A 21166-nucleotide genomic window follows, 5' to 3' on the forward strand; every position below is an offset into this window, starting at 1 on the left:
AAATATCCAGAAATGCTGTTTGCAAAACTTAAAATTAATGCATGCACTAAAAGCTTTACACATAAAACAGAAGGTAAGCAAATATGTTTAAGAAATAGAATCATAGGCTCATTATGACTTCCTCGAAAAACCCATAAAGTAAATTTAACATCTGCGTCCTGACCGTGCAAGTTTCATTATGTTATTAGTTGTGATTGCAAGATTAGTATTGTGTTGTCTGTTAGTGTGTCTCTGGGTGCGTTGCTGTTTGTTTGCCATGATCAGTCTCACATGGTCTGGGATCTTAAATAAATTCCAGTCAAACAACCCCACCCCAGTCACAACTCAGACTCAGTGGGCTCCGACAAGGGAGGGGACCAATCACGACGCAGCAAATTGGATGGAAATTGCATGAATTTTGTCAACAAAACAAGGGGTTTGTTTTTTTTTCTCTCATTAAGAAACAGCATGTGTGTGTGAGTGGGGGGCTTTTTCTGTATAAAACAGGTATTTCAGATTCTCCTTATTTTTGAAAATCATTTCCGGTCTTAGAACTTATTACTTCCTTTTTAAGATGTTAAAGCTGCAAAAGTGTTTGGACCTGCCAAAGTTTCAGACACAGGAAAAGGTCAAAAGCAAATATATTCAGTTGATTTCCAACATGTCTATCCTTTTTTTTGCCACCGTAACAACTGAAAAGGTCAGAAATCAAACTGCTGAGGATTTCGTAAACCGTGCCAACACAAACAGACCAAAAAACCACCTCAAAAGGCCCTCTGTTGAAGCTCGCGTGGAGGGATTTTGAAGCAGATGCAAAACATTCTGACATTTTGCTTCTCATTCTGTAAATGTTTAATTTTTTCTTTCTACGTTGCAAAAACATGAATTTTATTGTAAGAAATAAACTACAAAACCAACGTAAGGGCGGACACATCATGACCCCTTACTGCCTTACTGCCCCTTAACTCCACAGAGTTTACGCCGTCGTTTAGCTGAGGATTGGTCACCTCTTGACATTTTAAAGCCTCATCTGTATCTTCTCACCTTGCAGGTCCTGAATGTTCCAGAAACTTCACGGCTCCCAGTGGAGTCATCAAGACACCGGGCTTCCCTGAGAAGTATCCCAACAACCTGGAATGTACCTTTATGATCTTTGCCCCCAAGATGACAGAGATCGTGGTGGAGTTTGATAGCTTCGACATGGAGCCTGACACCACGCCGCCACCGGGCGCCCTCTGCCGATACGACTGGCTGGAGATCTGGGACGGCTTCCCTGCAGGTGAGCGGAGGGCTGGGGTGCAACGGGCAAATGTTAGTTGAAACCTTAGAGTTTAAAACATGACTGAAAAGGAATTTAAAACTGAACTAGTGCAGACATGAAGAGAAGAGAGAGGATGATGCTTACAGCTTCAAAATAGTAATCATAAAAGAGCATTTTCTTAACTAGTCAGAAATTGTAAATGCATATATATAAAAAATGATTACCTGATAAATAATTTCTAAAGGGCATAAAGGATTTTTAATGTTTTATGAATTTCCAAGCACTCTTTTTACCCATTCATACACTTAACTTAAATGCCAGAAAATGGTCTTGTTTATGAATTAAAGCATGCAAAATAATCTGGAAAAGATTTTTTTTTAAATTTACTGATTAATGTGAAAAGATGAAAGTAAAAAAAAAAAAGCAGGGCTGTTTCTCCACAGATGTGAAGCAAAGTTACAAAAAAAGGGGCGCAGATGTAGATGGAAGTGAGGAAATTGGGAGGAAAAGGGACGGAGAAGTGAAGGAAGAATATAGAGAGTTGTGAAGCAGAGGAGAGGAGGATGAAAAAGGTTTGAGACAGCTTCCCCCTGTGGATGCTGACAGAAAACAGACAGAAAACAGGCAGAGACATGTGGATGTGAAGGGGAGGAGGACCGTGGAAAACAAGTATGGATGCCTTCCCTGCTGGTGAGATGAGTCGGGATTGAGTGACAGAGGTGAAAAATAGGTGGATAATTGCAAAAGCGAGATGCGGGATGAGCAGGGGGAGCAAGAACAGCAGACGGGGATACATACAGGATATGCAGAGTGCACGTGTGTGTGTTTTTCTTGATTGGTTCATTTAAAAACATATTTTTTAGGCTACAGGATGAAAACCCCGTTGGCCTTAACATTTAATTTCCAGTTTGTGTAGAAACACTCATTTTCACCTAGCAAAAGTCTGCAGTAGATTTTCTCATCACTTCAAAACAAAACAAGTTTCACTCACCCACGAAAAATCTTTAAAGTCACTGAGAAGTCGCTGCGTGTTAAGCCTGAGCTTAAATATGTTTAAAATTAAACCCCTCATACTCGTTGTTTTGCTGTTGCAGTTTGGTGAATCACTCTCTGTGACCTCATGCTCCCCAGCAACAAAACACATGTTGCAATGCTTCAGTACACTACAAATTATCTTCATATGAAGTATGTGTCCGAGCTTGTTCTCCTGCTTTGCACATCCCAAGTCCGGTCAGGATGATGATTATGCATTAAAGGAATAGTTTGATGAATAAAATTATTAAATAAGATCAATCTGGAGTGGCAGATAGCACTCCTGATTGAAAAAAAATCTATCTATGAGTGTCATTAAACCTCAAAGGGAGGTGTATCCAGGTGTCATGGACATGCAGAAATATGAGGAACATGCAGAAGGTGACGCTTATTTGCATCTTTTGCACTGAAAGTGAATGATGCAGAGACTCCCACACATTGTTCCTTTCACATTTGTAAAATCAGCTCAGGCACAACCTGAACAGCATTTCTCAGCTTCTATTGTTGTCTAATTAGCCGTGCAGCGTGCATATAATTGTGAGAGCTACATACCTTGGACAGGCCTGTGCCGGCTGCCAGGATGCCCACAATACTTGCTGCTGTGCCCAAAGCTTTGCCTGATTATTGCCAAGGAGGAGACTGGCATAGGGACGTGAGGGACACAAAGACTGGCACAGGTATACAGGCAGTGACATGCACTTTTAAGCGGTGCCAGTATACATAACATGCCAGGGCTTTTCCTGTCAAATGATCTGTGCGTATATTCGTGTGTTCAGGTGTGTCTGTTTGCATGAATGCATGCGGATGTGTGTGTGTGTGAGAGACTATCTGTGGGTGATGTTAAAGCCGAGCCGACAACAAAGCGTCTGCAGCAGGGTTGAGACCGGCATGTAGCTCTACATCCCAACAAACGTTCATGCGCACATCAAAGATTCTCATTAGCCACGTTTTTTTTCGTCTTTGAGGGCTGTAAATCGATTCTTCAAAAAGAAGCTCTTTCTTCTGACTGGACTTAATTAGAAAAACATTCAATGGTCTTTTGTTTGTTTTTTTGTTTTCCTATTTTATTCTTCAGAAAAGATTCTTTACAAGAGATTTTTCACATATTATCTCACCAGAACAATGCAACCATTACCAAGTAAATATCTTGATCAAAGCTTCTCATCTTTTTGATGAAAAATTCCTACTTTCTTAGTTTTACCAAAGCTTTAAACACATTTCATGGCTTTCATTAGTTCCTGGGGTTTGTCCGATTGTTTTAAAAAGGCTACAAGATGTGCCTCTTTGAAAACCTATAAAAAGCTATGATGCAGTTTATCCATTTTATGATTCTAATGCACTGCCTGCAGTTAGAGCTTACAGGAGAATTAGATTTATACGAGCCACATCCACCCATTCATGCAGCACTTTTTCTCTGTCAGAGACATGTGATGTGTGGTGCAGGGAATAGAAACTTCAATACGTGGGCCCAGAGATCAGTCTACCAGCCTTATGATTAGTAGACCACCAGCTGTACCTCCTGAGCCAGCTGTCAGAGCTTTACATGTGCATATTTATGTTAGATTGTTTCTTTAATTTCTTGTATTAGTTGACAAATTCTTGAGAAGATTGGTGGCTGAATACCAAAACACACAATTTGAGAACTAACATCTGTTAATACCCATCCAAATTTTTGCAATTTTTTTGCAACTTCAGATTTTCTGTGATGGTTCTATGCATTCGTTATTTTATAAACTTATTATTTTGGGTTACTTCAGTTTGTCGGAGAGCACAGATCGTATAAAAAACTTAGAGAAACTTTGAAATAAATATTATAAAGTTGTACAAAGCTCTATTTATTTTGGTGGCTTGGATTCTCAAACTTTACAAACTGATAGCTTAATGTCAAGAGTTCTGAAATGTAATTTTCTTCCTCACTTTTCCTCGGCGTTTGCTTCAGATATAACCATTTCCTTAGATGTATATGGAGCCATATCGCCTGCAGGAGTTTCTGCTTCCAGGGGGCTGATTGCATCAACTGACAGCCTTGCAGCAAAACCATTTTCACAACACCTCCGATAAGGCTGAAGCAGTTTTAAAATGTAATCCGTCACAGATTGTCGACTACCTGCTTTAAACTGTAACTGATAAACATAAACCATCAGAGTAGCACAGCTCAGCATTCCTGCTGTGACCGCCTTGTGTTTCTGTTTAGCTGGTTTGCCTTTAAAAGCTGAAGGAAATTGTTAGAGAAGTATAATTTTTGTAACATATAAAACTGAATCTTGCTCCGCGGGTCTCTGAGAGATCGCTGGCGCAGTATCTCCTCAAAGCAGCAGGCGAGACTCACGTTGTTTCTCATAGATAAGAAGAGGATGAAACAGGGGACCACCTGTGGATGTGGAACTCAAAGTCTTCAGACATGAGACAGTCTGTGACTGTGTGCTGCGCATAAAAACACATGATGTTACAGCGGGCGTTCCTGTGATGCTCTCATATTTTATCTTTAACTGTGAGCGTCTCCTTTACTGAAAGAGGAATCCCCGAGTATGCTGGTTCTGCCTGTTGCCCAAGTAAAAACAATAGTTTTCAATGGTTTTCAGGAGCTTTAACCCCCTCAGGTCTGAATTGTTGTCACTTAAGACCCCAAACCCACCTTAACTGTAACTAGTCAATCAGAATATATCATGTTTGTTATTATTAAATTCTTCTTCTAAGTCTTTGTAGGCAGGGAATAAAGAAAATGGTCATTCTAACTGGAAACCCCCCCAAAAAAGAAGAAAGTATTCACATTTTTTCCCTAAAAATAAAAATGTATAATATATTTATTTTCTGGTGACCAACTATGATAACACAAACCTAACAGAATTACACCACTTTGCATTATTAGCATTGTTATTATTATTTAAAACTCACACTGTTGACTGTATCTGCATTTTTTTTTTCATTATTTGCCTGACTGAGCGTGGTGATTAGCTACAGCACTTTTAAAGTGACAGTTTACTTTAAATATACTTATTTTTCATTGTTTATCCATCTAGATTCTGGTGTTAACTGATATTGCTTTTATAATTTAATTCTTTATACTGAAGTACACCCACCAACCAGGTAAATAGAACGACTGGAGACTCAGTCCAGTGACATTGTAAAAACATATAAACATGAATGGTGCTAAACATAATTCCTTCAGTAGTTCCCTAATAGTTTGTGTTTCTCAAACAAGCTCAAACATGTGTTTTGTACAGAGCACAGAGTTTGCATTTCTGTTATTACTTGTATGCATAAATCAGGGAACAGCAAACCAGCTGAACATATTTTTAAAAAGTTACATTTTTGTGCAAGCAAGGAATTTATTCAGCAAATTGAAGACAAAGTTTCTAATTATAAATAAATGTAAATTGGGAGGTTCAATAGATGGTTGTTTTCTGTATGTTTCCTCATAATTAGTGTTGGTAATTACACTGTACTTTGTAGGAAATTTGTACAAAGAAGCTTAAACAAATCGTTTACATTTCATGTTGTAAAATGGATGTTTATTTTTGTGGCGTGAATGTTTTAAAGTCGGCTTTTATTTATTTATTTGCTTTTTAACATGGAAAAAGAAACAGGTAACTCTTCCTCAATCTGTTCTTGGACCCTTCAAAATATATATTTTTAATATATCTGCCATATTTTGCTCCTCCCACAAGACTACAGCTAAAAGAAAGTTTTTGCATGGATTGTTATAATTTGATGTCATGCGATAGGAGTTTAAAACTTAATCAAGGTGTGATATCAGAATGAAATACCTTGCACTCACTTGATACAAAGGTTATTCATTGCTGCGCCTGATATGATCCTGTATACACACTTTGCTTGGAGTGTAAGGTTGGGAGTGTCAAAACAATACGTGGTGGGAATGAGTGTTTCTGCTACCTGCCACCTCACCTTTATTTCTGCCCCTAAGGTGTCACATCACTCCTGAGAGGTGGGAGATTGTTGCTGACAGGAGATTAGCTCCAAACTTTGTTTGTTCAGAGCAGACTCGAGTTTTTCTAAATCTAAATCAGAACTTTTCAATCTTGGGTTCCATGCAAGATTTAACAAGTAGATTTAATTGATGTCGCGTAATATTTCCCATGATAACAAGGGAAGTATAGGACAGAAAAAACACTCTCTGGTCGGGTGATGAGTGATGAAGCTGACATCTCCTTTTCTTTCTCCCTCCCTGTTGCCCATACTCTTCCCCCTTCTCCTCCCAGTGGGCCCTCACATTGGCAGATACTGTGGCCAGACGTCCCCGGGCCGAGTGATCTCCTACACGGGCATCCTGTCCATGACCATCACCACTGACAACGCCATCGCCAAAGAGGGATTCTCTGCCAACTACACCATCCGCGAGAGGACCCTCCCCTCAGGACACGAAGACGAGGGTGAGCAGCTGGATTAGTGAAAGGAGTGCGCGATGCGGAGGGCAAAGCTGTCATCTGGTTCACTTCTTTGATATTTCTGGTCTCATAGAGAATGAAAACAGAGTAAATATGAGCCAGTCTGTAGTTTCAACTCAACCTAGTTGTCCTTGAGCACGAGGCAGTAGTTCCTCCAGCTCTACAGAAGCCGGACTCTATCCGCTGTCTGACCTCTGGCCTCTGTGTTCCAGTCAATAAAAGCCCCAAAAGACACTGCATTATAAAATAACTATTAATGCAGTTGAATAATTAAGTTAATGGTTGATGATCAATATTTGCTATAGTCAGCTGTTGCATTTTACAGCTTAAAGTCCATTTGTTGTGGTTGAAGTCTAACAAATGGACCAAAAATACTCCTTCCCAACCTTTGGGCTTATTTTATGATAAAGCAATTTATTCTCCTGACAGCTCATTCAAATAGTGTTCCCATCTAAGACCCGTTTATTTTAATACATGATAGCCTCCTGAAACTCGGCAGTATTTAACAAGAGTGGTGCATAGATGTGGGTAAGATTATATATTACATGCTGTGTAGCTTAGATATATTTTCTTTCCTTTTAATCATCCTACAACGCCTGGGATTTACGCACGACTTTGTAGGGTGTGGTTGGAGAATGCTGCAGAATTGTCGATAGCTGTTTTCTGAGTGGCTAAAAGGACAAATTTGAGTCTTTAGAATAAATACAACCAATCTTGCATATTGTTTTTGTAAGTGATAACTTACCAGAGAGGTGTTTTCTGAGAGATAAAACCGATAGTTCTATGAGTTATTTGCAACAGCTGTGCTTAAATGACTCAACCGTTACCATCAGACACGTGAGTGTAATCTTATTACATGGTTGCTTTTAAATTAATTTCTTTTAGCTTTTATCTCCAATTCACTTGATCAATTTCCCCCATGTGGATACTATCATGAGGCAAAAGTTCCTCATGCTTGGTTATTGTCTTTTTCGTGTTTGTTCATGTCCACGTGTTCGGGACAGAAGCCGTTTGTCTGCATCGGTTGACTGTATGACCTTGCTGGAATGCCTTTAGGGGTTTAAGTTATGCTGGCCTGTATGCTAACTGCACTCTGGTAACCCTGACCCCGGTCACCCCTCTGTAGGAATGTGTGTGTGTGTTCAAAGGTGAGTTTCCTTAAGGTCCCTCAGTGGCGCTTTAGGAGAAACCAATGTAAAATACTCAGTTTGCTCTTCCAAATCGATCTTTAAGTGTTTTTTAGGGTAAGATTACCGGCAGCTGCACACAGAGGCCGGTGTTATTTTTTTTTTATATAAAATCTAAATAACTGGTTATGTCAAGACAGGAAATATAAACAGACTTGGAAATGGTCAGACACAAATAGTTTTTGGCCAAAATCACAAGCCAGTTATTAGATATTTTGGAACTTTTGAGAAAATGAAATTATCGATACAGAGAAAAGCTTTTTGTTAATAAGTCAGAGCAATGTCCGTGTCTACACGTAAATGTTAAATATTTGAATTTTTAAGAGAAAAAGCACAAAGTCTCTCGGTTTATTGTTCCAAATTTTGAGGATAGTCTTGTTTTAAACCCCTTTAACTCCAAAGGTGATATCATGATGAACAGATCACACTCACTCTAAGGGAAATATTTCTGTAACCAAACATGTAAATCTCGAATTTCACCAGAGGGTCAAAGTTGTTATCACCATTTTTTTTTTTTCACTCCTCCTGTTTGTTTTTGCTGTGGGCGGAAGATGTGGGTGTTTTCAGCTTGTATCTTATGTTGATGGTGAGCATTCGAGACAGTGCGATAATGCACTGATGTGCATGTATCAGATATGTCAATTGGTATTTAAACAGTAACGATAAGTCGCTTTACTAGCCGAATTTTCTTTTTTAGGATGTCTGACAACAGCCCTGGGTTTAGAAAAAGGCTCACGTACAAATATACACATACACATGGGAAATTACTTTGCCTGCAGACCATCGGCTAGGCTCAGCAGATTGAATCAAAGCTTCTCACCAAACCAAATCACACTGTCTTTTCTGCAGTTTTATACAACCAGGGTTAGCTACTCCTGCAGCAGGGGGTAATTCAGCAGTTGCCAAAGGGTGCGTGGACACATTTTAGGGTAGCTCAACAGCTCTGACACTAAGAAAGATTTGTACTAAATAAACCTTGTGATACAGGCGAGAACACCAGCTGAGAAACAGTTGTTGATTTTTTAAAATTAATTCTATTTCACCTCTGTTTAACCAGGAAGCAACTGGAGATCAAAATCTCTTTTTCAATGGAGATCTACCCAAGACAGCGCACTGTTACGAGGTTAAGAGTATTAAATCAAATGTAACATGAGCAGGCGTGGGATAAAAGTAAAGCAAATCAGGGAAAGCAAGTAACATGACAGAATTAGCAATTCTTTAGAGCTTTACAGTCTCACTGGAGACAAAAACATCCAGCTTTAGTGTGCACTGGAGGTTATTCATGAACAAGGTGCAAAATAAAGTCCTGGCTACCTATTATTAAAAAGGAGACATCCAGAGGAGCGAAGGCTGTGGAATAATCACCACTACAGCTACTGTTAGTTGACTCTGTGGACTCTTAAAACAAGCAGACAATTAGGATTATTATGATTTTTTTAATTAAACTATCAGTTAAATTTATGGTGTCTTTTTAAAAGGCTGTAATGCCAAAGGAGTTTAGCCAGTCTGACTTTGTAAATAAAAATATGTCAGCGTTAATGAAGATCAGGAAATCAGACTAGTCTGGATAATGAAGTGTCGGAGAAGCAGCAGGCATGTAAATAATGTCAGAGAGATAATGAAATAGCTGAAATGTGAATAAACAGTCAGTTAAAATGCACACATTTGAAACAACTGTCAGATTAGAAGCCACAGCTTTAAATGTTTTATGTTGTTTTTATGCAGATTTTCACACCAGTGCTGCGCTTCAGTTTCGTAAAACAATCCACAGAGAAGTTTTCTCCAAGCAAAATGCTTACAGTCTTAGAGGAAGCAAATGCTGACGTCCTGCAGTGAATTTATGGGTTTCTCTCACTCTGTCCCTGCCATCAGCAGTGGCCTCCAGCAGAGCTTTTGATCAGCTGAAGCATTGGCGGGGGCTTCAGTTTGCATCCTTTCTTTTTAGATAGTGGGGTACAGGGACAGGCTGGATGTTTGTCCCTCGTATACCTGCTGCGGCGGGGACGCAGGGGCTGTCTCATGAATAAAAATAAGTTTGATGAGACGGGAGCTGAGCTGAGATGGAAAGCAGAAAAATCGAGAGAACTGGAGAGCTGTTGAGGATAAGCTTGTGTTTCAGCTGTATGAGCGTGCTTTCTTATGGTCTAGTTGTAGTTTCAGAGCATTTTCTGGCAAGAGGATTCTTCTGGGGAAAGCTGAATTGGAGGATTTGGGCCTGAAAATTGTCAATTTAAAAATAAATAAATAAAAGATGATGAGCACAATATCCAGCTTTCTGCAGGCTTTAGGAGATGTCGCAAGCAAACTTTCTCCCTGGTTTATTTGTGGGACTTGGAATGATGTAGTGTGTTTGTGTCAGTCTGGCAGACCTTGTGTCTCCAGACAGCCCTCCCACACACACAGTCACACACACAAACACACATTTCTTTACGGCCACCCTCCCTCTTCCTTCCCCACACTCTCCTGCTGTTACAGAGTGGACACTCATACCTAACAGATACAGATGTGCAGCTTGACATTGTCCAAGCTGCTGTTTTTGGTCCGTTTCGTAAGACCAGCGGATTGCAGAGCTCTCTAAACCCACCGAGGAGTGGATCATCCTTCTGATAAAGATTAAAACTGAAAGTCACAGAGTGTTAAAGCTGAACCAAACACAACAATAGCTGCAATAGCTGCCTGCTTGGGTTTGTATGCATTTATATCCGTTTGTAGCTGAGCACATATGCATAATAGCACCTCAACAAACATTTTATTATTGGAATTATTGTCAATTTACTTAACAAAACATGTATAATATTTTCTCTAACAAACATCAGAAAGCCAGAATTATTTTACTTTAACAATCATAGGTCACAAAGAAAAGCAGCAAATTATTTTAGAAGCTGAGAATAGCAAATATACTTGAAGAGAACATTTCCCATGTCTGCAATCACTCACTGCTCACTATAATGGACTATTTAGTTTCCTTTGAGTGCTTCTGAATGTATAATGAGTATGCTACACTTGACTATAAGCATCCCACAATATGTCTCTAAAGGCAGAGTACAAAAAAGTGGTTCCTAGACAAGCGTCGTATATCATCGTGCACAAATAGCAGGGAAAGCAGTGAATCACAACAAAACTACCGCATTTATTAATTAACAAAAAATCTGTTGGTATGAGGTGAATTTAAATTTTGTGTTAGTAAGTACGAATTTATTCATCGGAAAACGCCCAAATCTTCCCAACGACCTCACTATATGGTTATAAAGGGGTTTTGTTTTCATTGTTAAAGATGCATTTTGTAAGAATCTCTGCAAATTGCAACTAAAACTTTCACCACTAGAGGCAGCAACAGACACACAGTAGAAACAGAAGTGCCGTTATCCGCTTTTTTATCGTTAATAATTTTATTTTTTGCCCTGCCTCTATTTTTTCAGTTTTTTTTTTATTTGTTTTTGTCGCCATCTAAATAAAGGTCACTTTGACTCACTGCACTATCTTGTTGTACTGTAAACTAAACTAAACACTAGTGCTGTCAGAGTTAATCTCGTTAAAATGACGATAACGCCATAACTGCATTAACGCCGCAAATCTCCGTTAGCGAGTTGGCGCGGATCGCCCCGTGCGTGCGGCTGGCAGGCGCTAACACGTTAACGAGCTAACTGTACTAATGCGTTGACACCATGCAGCCTCACGCACGGGGCGATCCGCGCCAACTCGCTAACGGAGATTTGCGGCGTTAATGCAGTTACGGCTTTAACATTATTTTAACGAGATTATTGCTGACAGCACTACTACAAACACATTCGTTTACAATAAGAACTTTTAATGAACATTGCTATACATGGCCCATGAAAAAATTAGATTCACAGCGATGGTAAAGTACACAGCAGAAAATCAAAATTTAGTTGCAGATGTAGATTAAAATGTGTTTATCGAAAATAGTAACGCCACCTGAATCCAGGTTTTAAAATGCAAGGATTTATTTAATCTGTAAAGTGATTTATAGTTAGATTTTGAGTTACTTTGGACCAGTTAGCAATATCATCTGCTTCTGTGCCATTTTCCACTATTTTGTTACATTTTTATAGCTTTTTTTGACATGCTGAAGCTTCCACAGATTCACAGTAACCCTCCGTGGCCTGGACTAAAGCAAAAACACATAGATTGTTCAGTCAGATAGATTTTTATATATTTTGCTGGCTCCATATGTCTGCACATGGAGTATAGCCTGTGAATGTGTGGATGCTGCATAGACATATCAAACCAGTGCAGCAGCTCTTTGTAATGACCTCTTACTGACTTCTCTGCAGGCAGCAGGAAGCTGGGACAGACTACTTCACATTGTCTGGGCGACACTCTAATCACACTCAGGCTCACTTGTTTTCCTGCCTGACACAAACTCAAACTTGAGTAGTTGTTTTTTTTCCAACTCAGATTTATAACTCTAACTTTCAGAGCCCGGTTCTGGAGTTTAATGATAAATTCATCCATTAGTAATGACTGCATGCAAGAGCAAAATACCAAAAATTCAGTTCATCCAGCTAATGATGTGTGTAATAGACTTTTTAAACTCATATTATAGAAGCCGTTGGTATGATTTTGACAAACAAACATTTTCCCATCTAACCTGATGATAATTTATAGGCAAAAGAATTAATGCGTCTCTTGATTCACAACAGTAACTTGATGATTATTTTCTCGTTGGGGGTGTTTTGATGTATACCTGTGCTGTGGAGCTTTTTATCTGAAGGATTTCTGTCTTTTTCGTCTCGTCAGATTTTGCTTGTATGGAGCCACTGGGCATGGAGTCTGGAGAAATTTCCTCTGACCAGATCACCGCTTCCTCCCAGTATAACTCCAACTGGTCCCCTGAACGTTCCCGCCTTAACTACCAGGAAAATGGCTGGACACCCTCAGATGACAACATGCGGGAGTGGATACAGGTGAGTAAATTTGTCCTTATTTTTAACTGTCATTCATCATTCATTATCGTTATGGGTTAGAGTTACTCACGTCTATATCTTTAGATAATGTAGCGATAATTACTGCTATAATTCCACATTTGAAGGCTCAGAATAGGTTAGAGGGATTGAAATTATGTCACATTGGCTTAATTTTCAGAGTGTGATCTCAGACTGAAAGCATCCTTGTATCTCTGTGGAAAGAGAGTGTTCCTCAGTTTGAACTTCACTGTACCACTGAGACCATGCTCACATCTGGTCTGAATATTGTTCACTCATATGTACCACTTCTGTGTATTTTATGGGGACACTCGACAGTGAAAAAATAAACCAGTCTGCATTATTCATTGGAGCGTGCCTCTCCAGCACAGCTGACATCTCTTATTCATAGTGAAATCTGATAAACTAGCATCCAGCAATCCCTGAATGAAGGAGCAAAACATTCTTGTGTTGAAGTTTGGTTTTTTTTGACCCTTTAATAAAGGTGGAACTGTTGGGTAAATTTGTTTGGTTCAATAGTTGATCAATTTGTTCACGCTTGTGGAACATTTGACATAAAATTAATATAAACTGGTGAGGAGAAACTATTAATGCTTAGTGTGTGGTTGTATTCTTAAAGATGATATGTAGATTGGTAAATGGACTGGTTCTTATAAAGCGCTTATCTACTCTGAGAGCTTAAAATGCTTTTAAACAACTTGCCTCAATCACCCATTTATACAAACACTTTTCTATGCTTTTCCTATCTAAGTGCTTTCTAACTAAAACTCAGCAACTTGGGGTTAGCTTCTTGCCCAAGGATATTTAGCATGCAGACTGGAGCAGACGGGGATCAAACCACCAAGCTTTCTGCTTTACCTCCTGAGCCACAGCCACCCCAGATTAAAGATTTATATACAACTAATGCTGTAGGATGGTTAATGGCAGTTATTTACCACGGTATAGTAGGTATTTTATGAAAATACCACAAAACTATGCTAACTTGTTGTGAAAATTAAGCTAGCAGCTACCCTGTAGCTACTATACTAAGCCTTTTAGTTGTTTTTTCCCCCCATATCATGAAAAAATATATATTATTATTTCTTACTTGTTTTGTTCTGCATATAAAATAATCTAAATTTTGATTCACCACCTGATATTTTTTCAGAGAGACAGTATTAAGGGTTAAAAATAGCTGCAGCTAGCTTATTACTTTACCTGTAGCTACCATTAGTTCTTTTGTGTTGCCTTCACTAAGAGACAGCCAAGTCAAAGCCTACTTTTTTTTAAACATATCAATATAAATGTAGGTACTATTTTTGTACGGAAAAATACAAAAACAAGGTGAGATGAGCCACAAATGTGTGAGTCCTCAGGACAAAAGCTGTTTTTCCCTTATTTTCTAAAGAAAAATGTGGTAAATCAAATTTAGGTTTTTAACTATGATTACAGGAACTAAAATCTAATTTATTTACATTCATATTAGAACCCATTAAAGTATCATACCCAACAGATGCTCAAATTAGTAAAACTCAAGGGACCTTTTTATAATTAGCAATTGCAAAACAAAACCAGCCTGTGAATTTCCTAATAAGGGTTGAACCAATAAAAACAAAATCTACTTCACATAAACAGTCCCAGTGCTGAGGTGCGGCCAGAGTCCAGCACTGTCCCATTGTCCGGGACAGGAACTTATAGAGGAAGACTCACAATGCCCCTCGCAATAAGAGCAGACCCTCACTTCCCTCCTGTGAGGCTTACAACAGGAAGCAGACAGGAAGACGGCCTCAGCGGTGGATTAGTATTAGTGGCCCTCTATTGTCTGTCTTGGGACTTGTTTTAGGTAGTGGCTCATTGCTGAGCCCTCTGAGATGTTAGGATATGAAGGACAGTGTTTTAATAGAGGTCAATGGGTAAATTAAGAAGAGGCTAAATTTAATTGAGCGTCACTTTAAATACTACATAAAATATGTAGTATTTAAAGGTTTGCCTTAAGAGATGTTAAATATTTATTTTTCCTGATGGTACCAATTACTTTGAAGGATGTTTCATTTAGTAGAAAGATTCTTGGAAATGCACTGTTAATGAGTTAAAGCCCCTTTTATATGTTTCTTAGTTTTTGTAAGGTTTCCATTCATCCATCCATTTTCTTCTGCTAATCTGGGGCCGGGTTGCAGGAGCAACTATAAATGCATTGGCTTTCCCAGGCCAGCCGAGAGAGATAATTTCTCCAGCGTGTCCTGGGTCTGCCCCGGGGGTTCCTCCCTCACCTAGGACGCATCCTTGCCAGATGCCCGAACCACCTCATCTGGCTCCTTTCGATGCTCATTTCCGCTGCTTGTATCCACGATCTCGTTCTTTCGGTCACTACCCAAAACTTGCAACTATAGGTGAGGGTAGGGATGAAGATCTACCAGTATCTGATCGCTTTTTACACCACGAAGGACCGGTACAGTGCCTGCATCACTGCAGCCGCAGCACCAATCTGTCTGTCAATCTCCCGCTCCCTGAACAACACCCGTATATTTAAACACCTCCACTTGGTGGCGTAACTCATCCCTGACCCAGAGTGGACACGCCACCCTTTCCTGCATGAGGATCATGGTCTCAGACTTGGAGGTGCTGATTCTCATTTGTGCCGCTTCACACTCGACTCGGAAACGCTCCACTGTTAGCTGACCTTTAAGGTTTATTATCATTAAGTGGGCACTTGGCATCATCTTGTTGGTCAGTCTTGCTGGAAAATCTCATTTATATTGTGTTACTTGAAAATGAACATAGAAACTTAGAAGATTTACTAAGAAATTATCTCTTTTTTCCATTGAGGAAAAAATTACCAGATTTAACTTGTTTTTGACTCTTAACTAAATACAATGAGCTCCCTTCACTAAAGTTTTAAATCACCAAAGAAGACTAGGTTGGCAACAGTTGTCACTTTAACCACATATGCACTGTGGCAGATCTACTAACATTATAGATGGAGGATAATATTCCTGCAGAGGAGAACTGGTTTGTTTCTGAGCCTCTGGGCAAAGTATTACAAGGCTGCCATCTGCACGGTGCAGATTACTTATTATACACACAGTGGACAGACAATGGCAGTGCAATTTGTTTATAAGTAATATGTATGTGTGGTGTATTGCTTAATTTATTTCCTTTGTTTTATTGCACACTCCTCTGTGCAGTTAGATGCTAATTTTAATATCTCAGAGAAGAAATTGGCAGTTGTTTAATGAATCATTTCTCTTTAAAGAGAACATGGTATGCTTCTGTCACATTTATGCTGCAACATTGGTGAAGTTGTATTAAGGTTTAAAAACTCTGTTTTAGACATCTTATTCAACTCTTGGCTCCGTATGATGTCTAGGGCTGCCACGATTAGTCGACTAGTCACGATTACGTCAAATATCAAAATTGTCGACGACTAATTTAATAGTCAACGCGTCATTTGAAGCTTTGTAAGATCCTGAAAGACGCAGGATTAAGTAGTAGGATTTAAGAGTGTAATAAAGGACTGAAGCAGAAGATTGCAGCAATGCATCTAACAAGGATGCTAGCTGCTGTTAAACACCAAAGAAGAAGAAGCAGTCTCCGGCATTGTAGCTGTGTCCAGCATTTGTAGGCCGATTACGTGACAGCGATGCAAGGCTGTCCAAATTCAAAGACTCCTCCAAATGCAGCTGAGAAATGTGTCCTCCTTTTCCCCAGATTTGAAGGATAGGTTGGGTGTATCCTTCGTGGCCCAACCTGTCCCAGAATTCATAGCGCGGCCCAGCCAATTCCAGTTTCCAACAATGGCGGCAGCTATTTAGTTTTAATATTATTCTTTCTGGGTCACAAAATAAACTTTTAAGATGTTTTCAGGCAAAAATGTAGCTGTGTAAACTTCAAATTGCTGCGCGATTTATCAAGACATCAAATATTTGCAAAAGTGATCTGACGTAAACATGATATATAAGTCACATAGATAACTTAAGAATGTTATTGAGAAAAATGTCACAGAGAGTTGATTTCCCTAATATGGTAATTACACAGCTCACTGAGAGTACAGAAGACCCTCCCACCAGATGTTCAAACCAAATGTTTACCAATACTAAACTGTGACTCATGCAAAGCTATTTCTGCATGGACTAACAATGAAAATGCATAAAGGTCGCTTTGATACAAGTGATCAAAAATACTGTTCTAATCTCATTAAAGGTTAAAACATAAAATTTGCTGATATAACAAATTTGTTTTGACACCTCTCCGGGAAGTTTGCACAATTAATGCAGAACAAGCCTGAAGCGTCAGTTCAGGTGATGTTATACACGAGTGCAATTAATCAAATAATTATTAACTGACACACTGTGAAAATGGCGCTTAGCTTTCTTAGTAATGTAGGCTTTTTAGGCAGCATGGTGGCTTCAGGAGGTACTGCTGACAATCTGAGCCTAGAAAAATTCATGTCGCTCACTGTTATTGACACAAACACCCATCTGTGCAGCTGCAGTGCAGAGACACTGGCATTTTTCTTTTTCCCATCAATTAATCTGTAAAATCTGCAGGGTTTTTTTCTCGATAACAAAACACCTGGCTTGAATATGCCTTTTCAGCAACATTGCTTCTCCTGTGTTTCCATCTCAGAGCAGTTTGATTGTAGGTACTGCAGGAGGTGACGATACTCCTTGTGTCAGAAAGCTCTGAGAACTCTGAAAGCTACCAGGTCCAGTTTGGTGTGTGCAAGCAGCTTTCTGCACGTGTGTTCATCCGTTGCTCACATAAAGAAACATGAAGAAATGGCAGACCATCCCCCTGCCACGGTGATTTATAGCCTCCAAACCAATGCTGTTGCTCGCCCCTCTGACTCTGTGAGGTATTTGAGTTATGACTGGTGGATTTTGTGAGGAGAATTTTCCCATTTTATTTGATTAAGTGTGGTGCGTGGCCAAGTCTGCACAGCATGGTTTGCCTTACGGCTTTCAATTCATCTTATTTGAAAAAAAGGAATTATGACTTAGTTAATTCTTGCATGCCTGCCTCCACCACTGCAAACACCTCTATTATTCATTTAAAGGCATTTATATTTTATTGATACTATTTTCAGGTTCCTATTCATAATGTGATCGGGGTGATGTTACCCGGTGGCGGTGTGGATGGCGACACACCATGAGCTCATTATCTAGCTGTATGATAAATATGTAATCATATTTTGCAGTGCCGCGTAGTGACCCATTTCATCAACATGCTGGATATTTGCAATTAAATGAGGCCCAACTCCTACAACCACATTTGCTCAAGAAGAAATACTGAAGTTTTACTTGTGCTGCAGTAAAATTAACCAAGCAGGAACTTTGCAGTCAAATGAGCTTTAAAAACAACTTTTAATAAAAAAAAAAAAATTATAAACTATGAGTCTGTACTCACAACTCATGGAAGTCCTCCAATCTCATCATGTAGGCCTTTGGCACTCTTTCAAAGTGGAAGCACACCAATATGTCTCCAACCACCATCAACAAATGAAGTGATAGCACTGGGTGGAGGAGCCCATCTACTGGCAAGATTTATAGATTTGATAACATTTGATAACTGCCATTTAATGGGCTGATAAGATTCTGCATATGTGCATATGGGGGACATTATGATCTGATTCACATGTTTTTAAATTAAATTTTAAATGAGGAAAATGCAGATAGATATCTACCTCTTACAGATAAATAACTAGTTTTGGTTTAAGCGATTAACGTTAAAATAGTTGGAAAGCAAACATTTTAATAACTGACTGTATTTATTTTAATTTCTGGAAAATATTTACAAAAAATCACTACTTGGGAAAGTTTAATTAGCTCTAAATTTACTATTTATTATGGTTGTTATAAATATTTTATTGTTTACACGTGTTTAAATTGGGCTCCACTAGTAGAGCGGCGCCACAGCACAATGGCACCAAAGTAATTTGTTGGATACTTGAGATTAAAAGGCACTATATATGTGCAGAGCATTAAATAATTAAAAGCTACAAACAATATGTTGAGCATATTAAGAACATGTACTCGAACATGTATTCGATACATTCCTAATTCTTATAATTACTACTTACTCTATTATTAATAGAAAAATTCCAAGGCAGTTATATTGAAGTCTGAAATAAGAATCATTCATAAATAAAAAAAAAAAGTTATTAATGGTAAATGGAAATTCTTGAGTCGTGTTGAATTTCCTTGCCATATGGGAAACATGGTTAGTAGGTGCATCTTTGCAATTGACCTGTTATTGAGGGCAGTGATGTAAACCCAGGAAAGGTTTCCTTCCCCTCCTGGCTTCAGGTATTTATAGAACCCCTGCTGTTTGTCTTCAGGATCTCTTTGACGCCACCAGGAAGAGCATCTGTAGAACTCATTTAGACATATCGCAAGTGAGGTGTGTTACTGAAACCGGGGCATTAAGGAAGCGGAAAGACAAAAGATCATCCACAGAATGTTAACGGGTCGGCCTATCCAGAGCAGACCTCTGGAGGAATGCCACAGTGAACTTCCAAACCTGGGAAATATCATTAACCGAGACAAATAATCAGTGCACGTCAGACTTGTTAACATAGAAATGTGTCCAAAAGTTGTGATGAACGAACTGAAGAGCCTTTGCACTGATTATAAATATAATTTCTCAATTAGTGAGAGAGGAGAGGTCGAAAAAAGGTGATGTTCTCATCAGTTATGTCAATCATTCATCAAAGAAAATAATGCCCCCAAACCATGTAGATCTAATTAGTCTGTTCATTAGCTCATTTTGACTGGAAACCCGAGGCTGCTAAAAAAAAAAAAAGAAGAAGAAAAGATAGAAAAAAGACGTAGTTGGACAGTGAGAACAAAATATATTTCTTTTTAAGCAATGCCAAGTAGTCATGCTGTAATATGATTTTAAGGATCCCGTGGTTCTAAATGGCACTCAGCAGATGCATAATTGCATTCAAACAAAAAACATTTAAAAGTGACTTTTTTCCCCCCTCCAGCAACAATTAGGGCCATTAATGATTTTGCCATTTAATGATTTTAACACTGTAAAAGCAAGCCACATGCCACAGCTTTGCAAAGCATTATTTGCAGCATTAGTATAATTTAATAGTAGAATTTTAGCTGTTTGGACATCACTTCAAATTCACTTCCTCGCAGCATGAAAATCAATGAGCAGTTAATGAGAATTCGCTGTTATTTTATTATTTTAGAAGGAAACCCTGTAGTTCCAGAAATATATTTAAAATTAGAAACTAACAAAATAACTTAAGAAGTGGAATTGGACGTCAACAGATGCAGCTTTATTTCAACATTTGAATATAATGTGAATATAAAAGGCCATAATAAAATTCTTTGCAACTCCTTACCGTAAATACAGCATCAGTTTTGCACTGCTTTTTAAGTCATTCTGTATTCATATACTGGACCGTCTTCTCCGACTGTTCCAGGCAGCCCTTGATTTCTAATATTATCCATGTAGCATTAAGCTCAAAACAGGTAAGGATGTGCTACATGCTAAACAAGCTAGCATGTAGCTAAAGAAGCTACATGCTGTAGCTAAACAAGCTAGCATGTAGCTTGTTTAGTTACATGCTAAACAAGCATGTAGCTAATAAACGTGTTACTCATTGTTGTTTGATTTGACAAATAATCAGCCTAATAAAATATCAGCTGTATGGACAAAACCTTATGCTAAATATATGAAAATAAAATTAATATTTAGGTCGTTGTGTAGTTTTCCACATGTTCCAACCATCTAATTATCTTTTTTATCCATAAAAACAAACTGCAATCAGCTGCATCACCACAGGCCTCCACTTTCCTAAGTAAAAACTAAAAACTTCAGATGACAATGGAGTAATTGAGGCTCAGTCTTTCTCTATCACTCTAAAAGCAGTATCCTGTTTTGGCAGGAAGTAACAGAGTTTCTGTTCAATCTCATTTAGCCACACTTCAGCTCGAGTTATGTCCCCTTCCTGCATTTTGTTCCCTTCATTAAAAAGCTCTAAGTGTGACCATTTTCTGTGGCATAAATGGTAGGCACTGCCAAGTGTTGAATAATTAGAAGATGGAAGAGCAATTACCCTCGGTCGCTTGATGGAGGAAGTCTGGAGAATGGAGTTATGGCCGACCGCTGCAGAAAACATGTAATGACAGCAATGGCTGGCCAAAGGATGGCTGTAAATGGTTTTCCTGAAACACTTTGTTTAATCTTAAGTAAACGGTCTCCCTTTTCTTTAAAAGCTCTTGTGTCAAATATTGTTTTCGCCACAGAAGAAACTTTAGCACTACAGGGAAATAGCAGTCCCTCCAACCCGTTGTTATACCCAAGATGTTTGGTCAGGACCCACAGACATCATATTTTAACATGCTGTAGCATCATTTT

General features: G+C 38.8%; 1 protein-coding gene across 2 annotated transcripts in view; it reads left to right on the forward strand.

Moving 5' to 3' along the window:
• Positions 1 to 21166, forward strand: part of LOC101465901 (neuropilin-1a) — a 104393-nt gene that overhangs the window by 49141 nt on the left and 34086 nt on the right. For both annotated transcript variants that reach the window (XM_076876301.1, XM_004565545.5), the window contains exons 4-6: positions 1031 to 1258; positions 6493 to 6663; positions 12627 to 12793. In XM_076876301.1, the coding sequence (XP_076732416.1) occupies positions 1031 to 1258; positions 6493 to 6663; positions 12627 to 12793 (566 nt within the window). The remainder of the gene's footprint in view (positions 1 to 1030; positions 1259 to 6492; positions 6664 to 12626; positions 12794 to 21166) is intronic.

The sequence above is a fragment of the Maylandia zebra genome, linkage group LG18 (genome assembly GCF_041146795.1).
Source record: "Maylandia zebra isolate NMK-2024a linkage group LG18, Mzebra_GT3a, whole genome shotgun sequence".
In the NCBI taxonomy this organism is placed as follows: domain Eukaryota; kingdom Metazoa; phylum Chordata; class Actinopteri; order Cichliformes; family Cichlidae; genus Maylandia; species Maylandia zebra.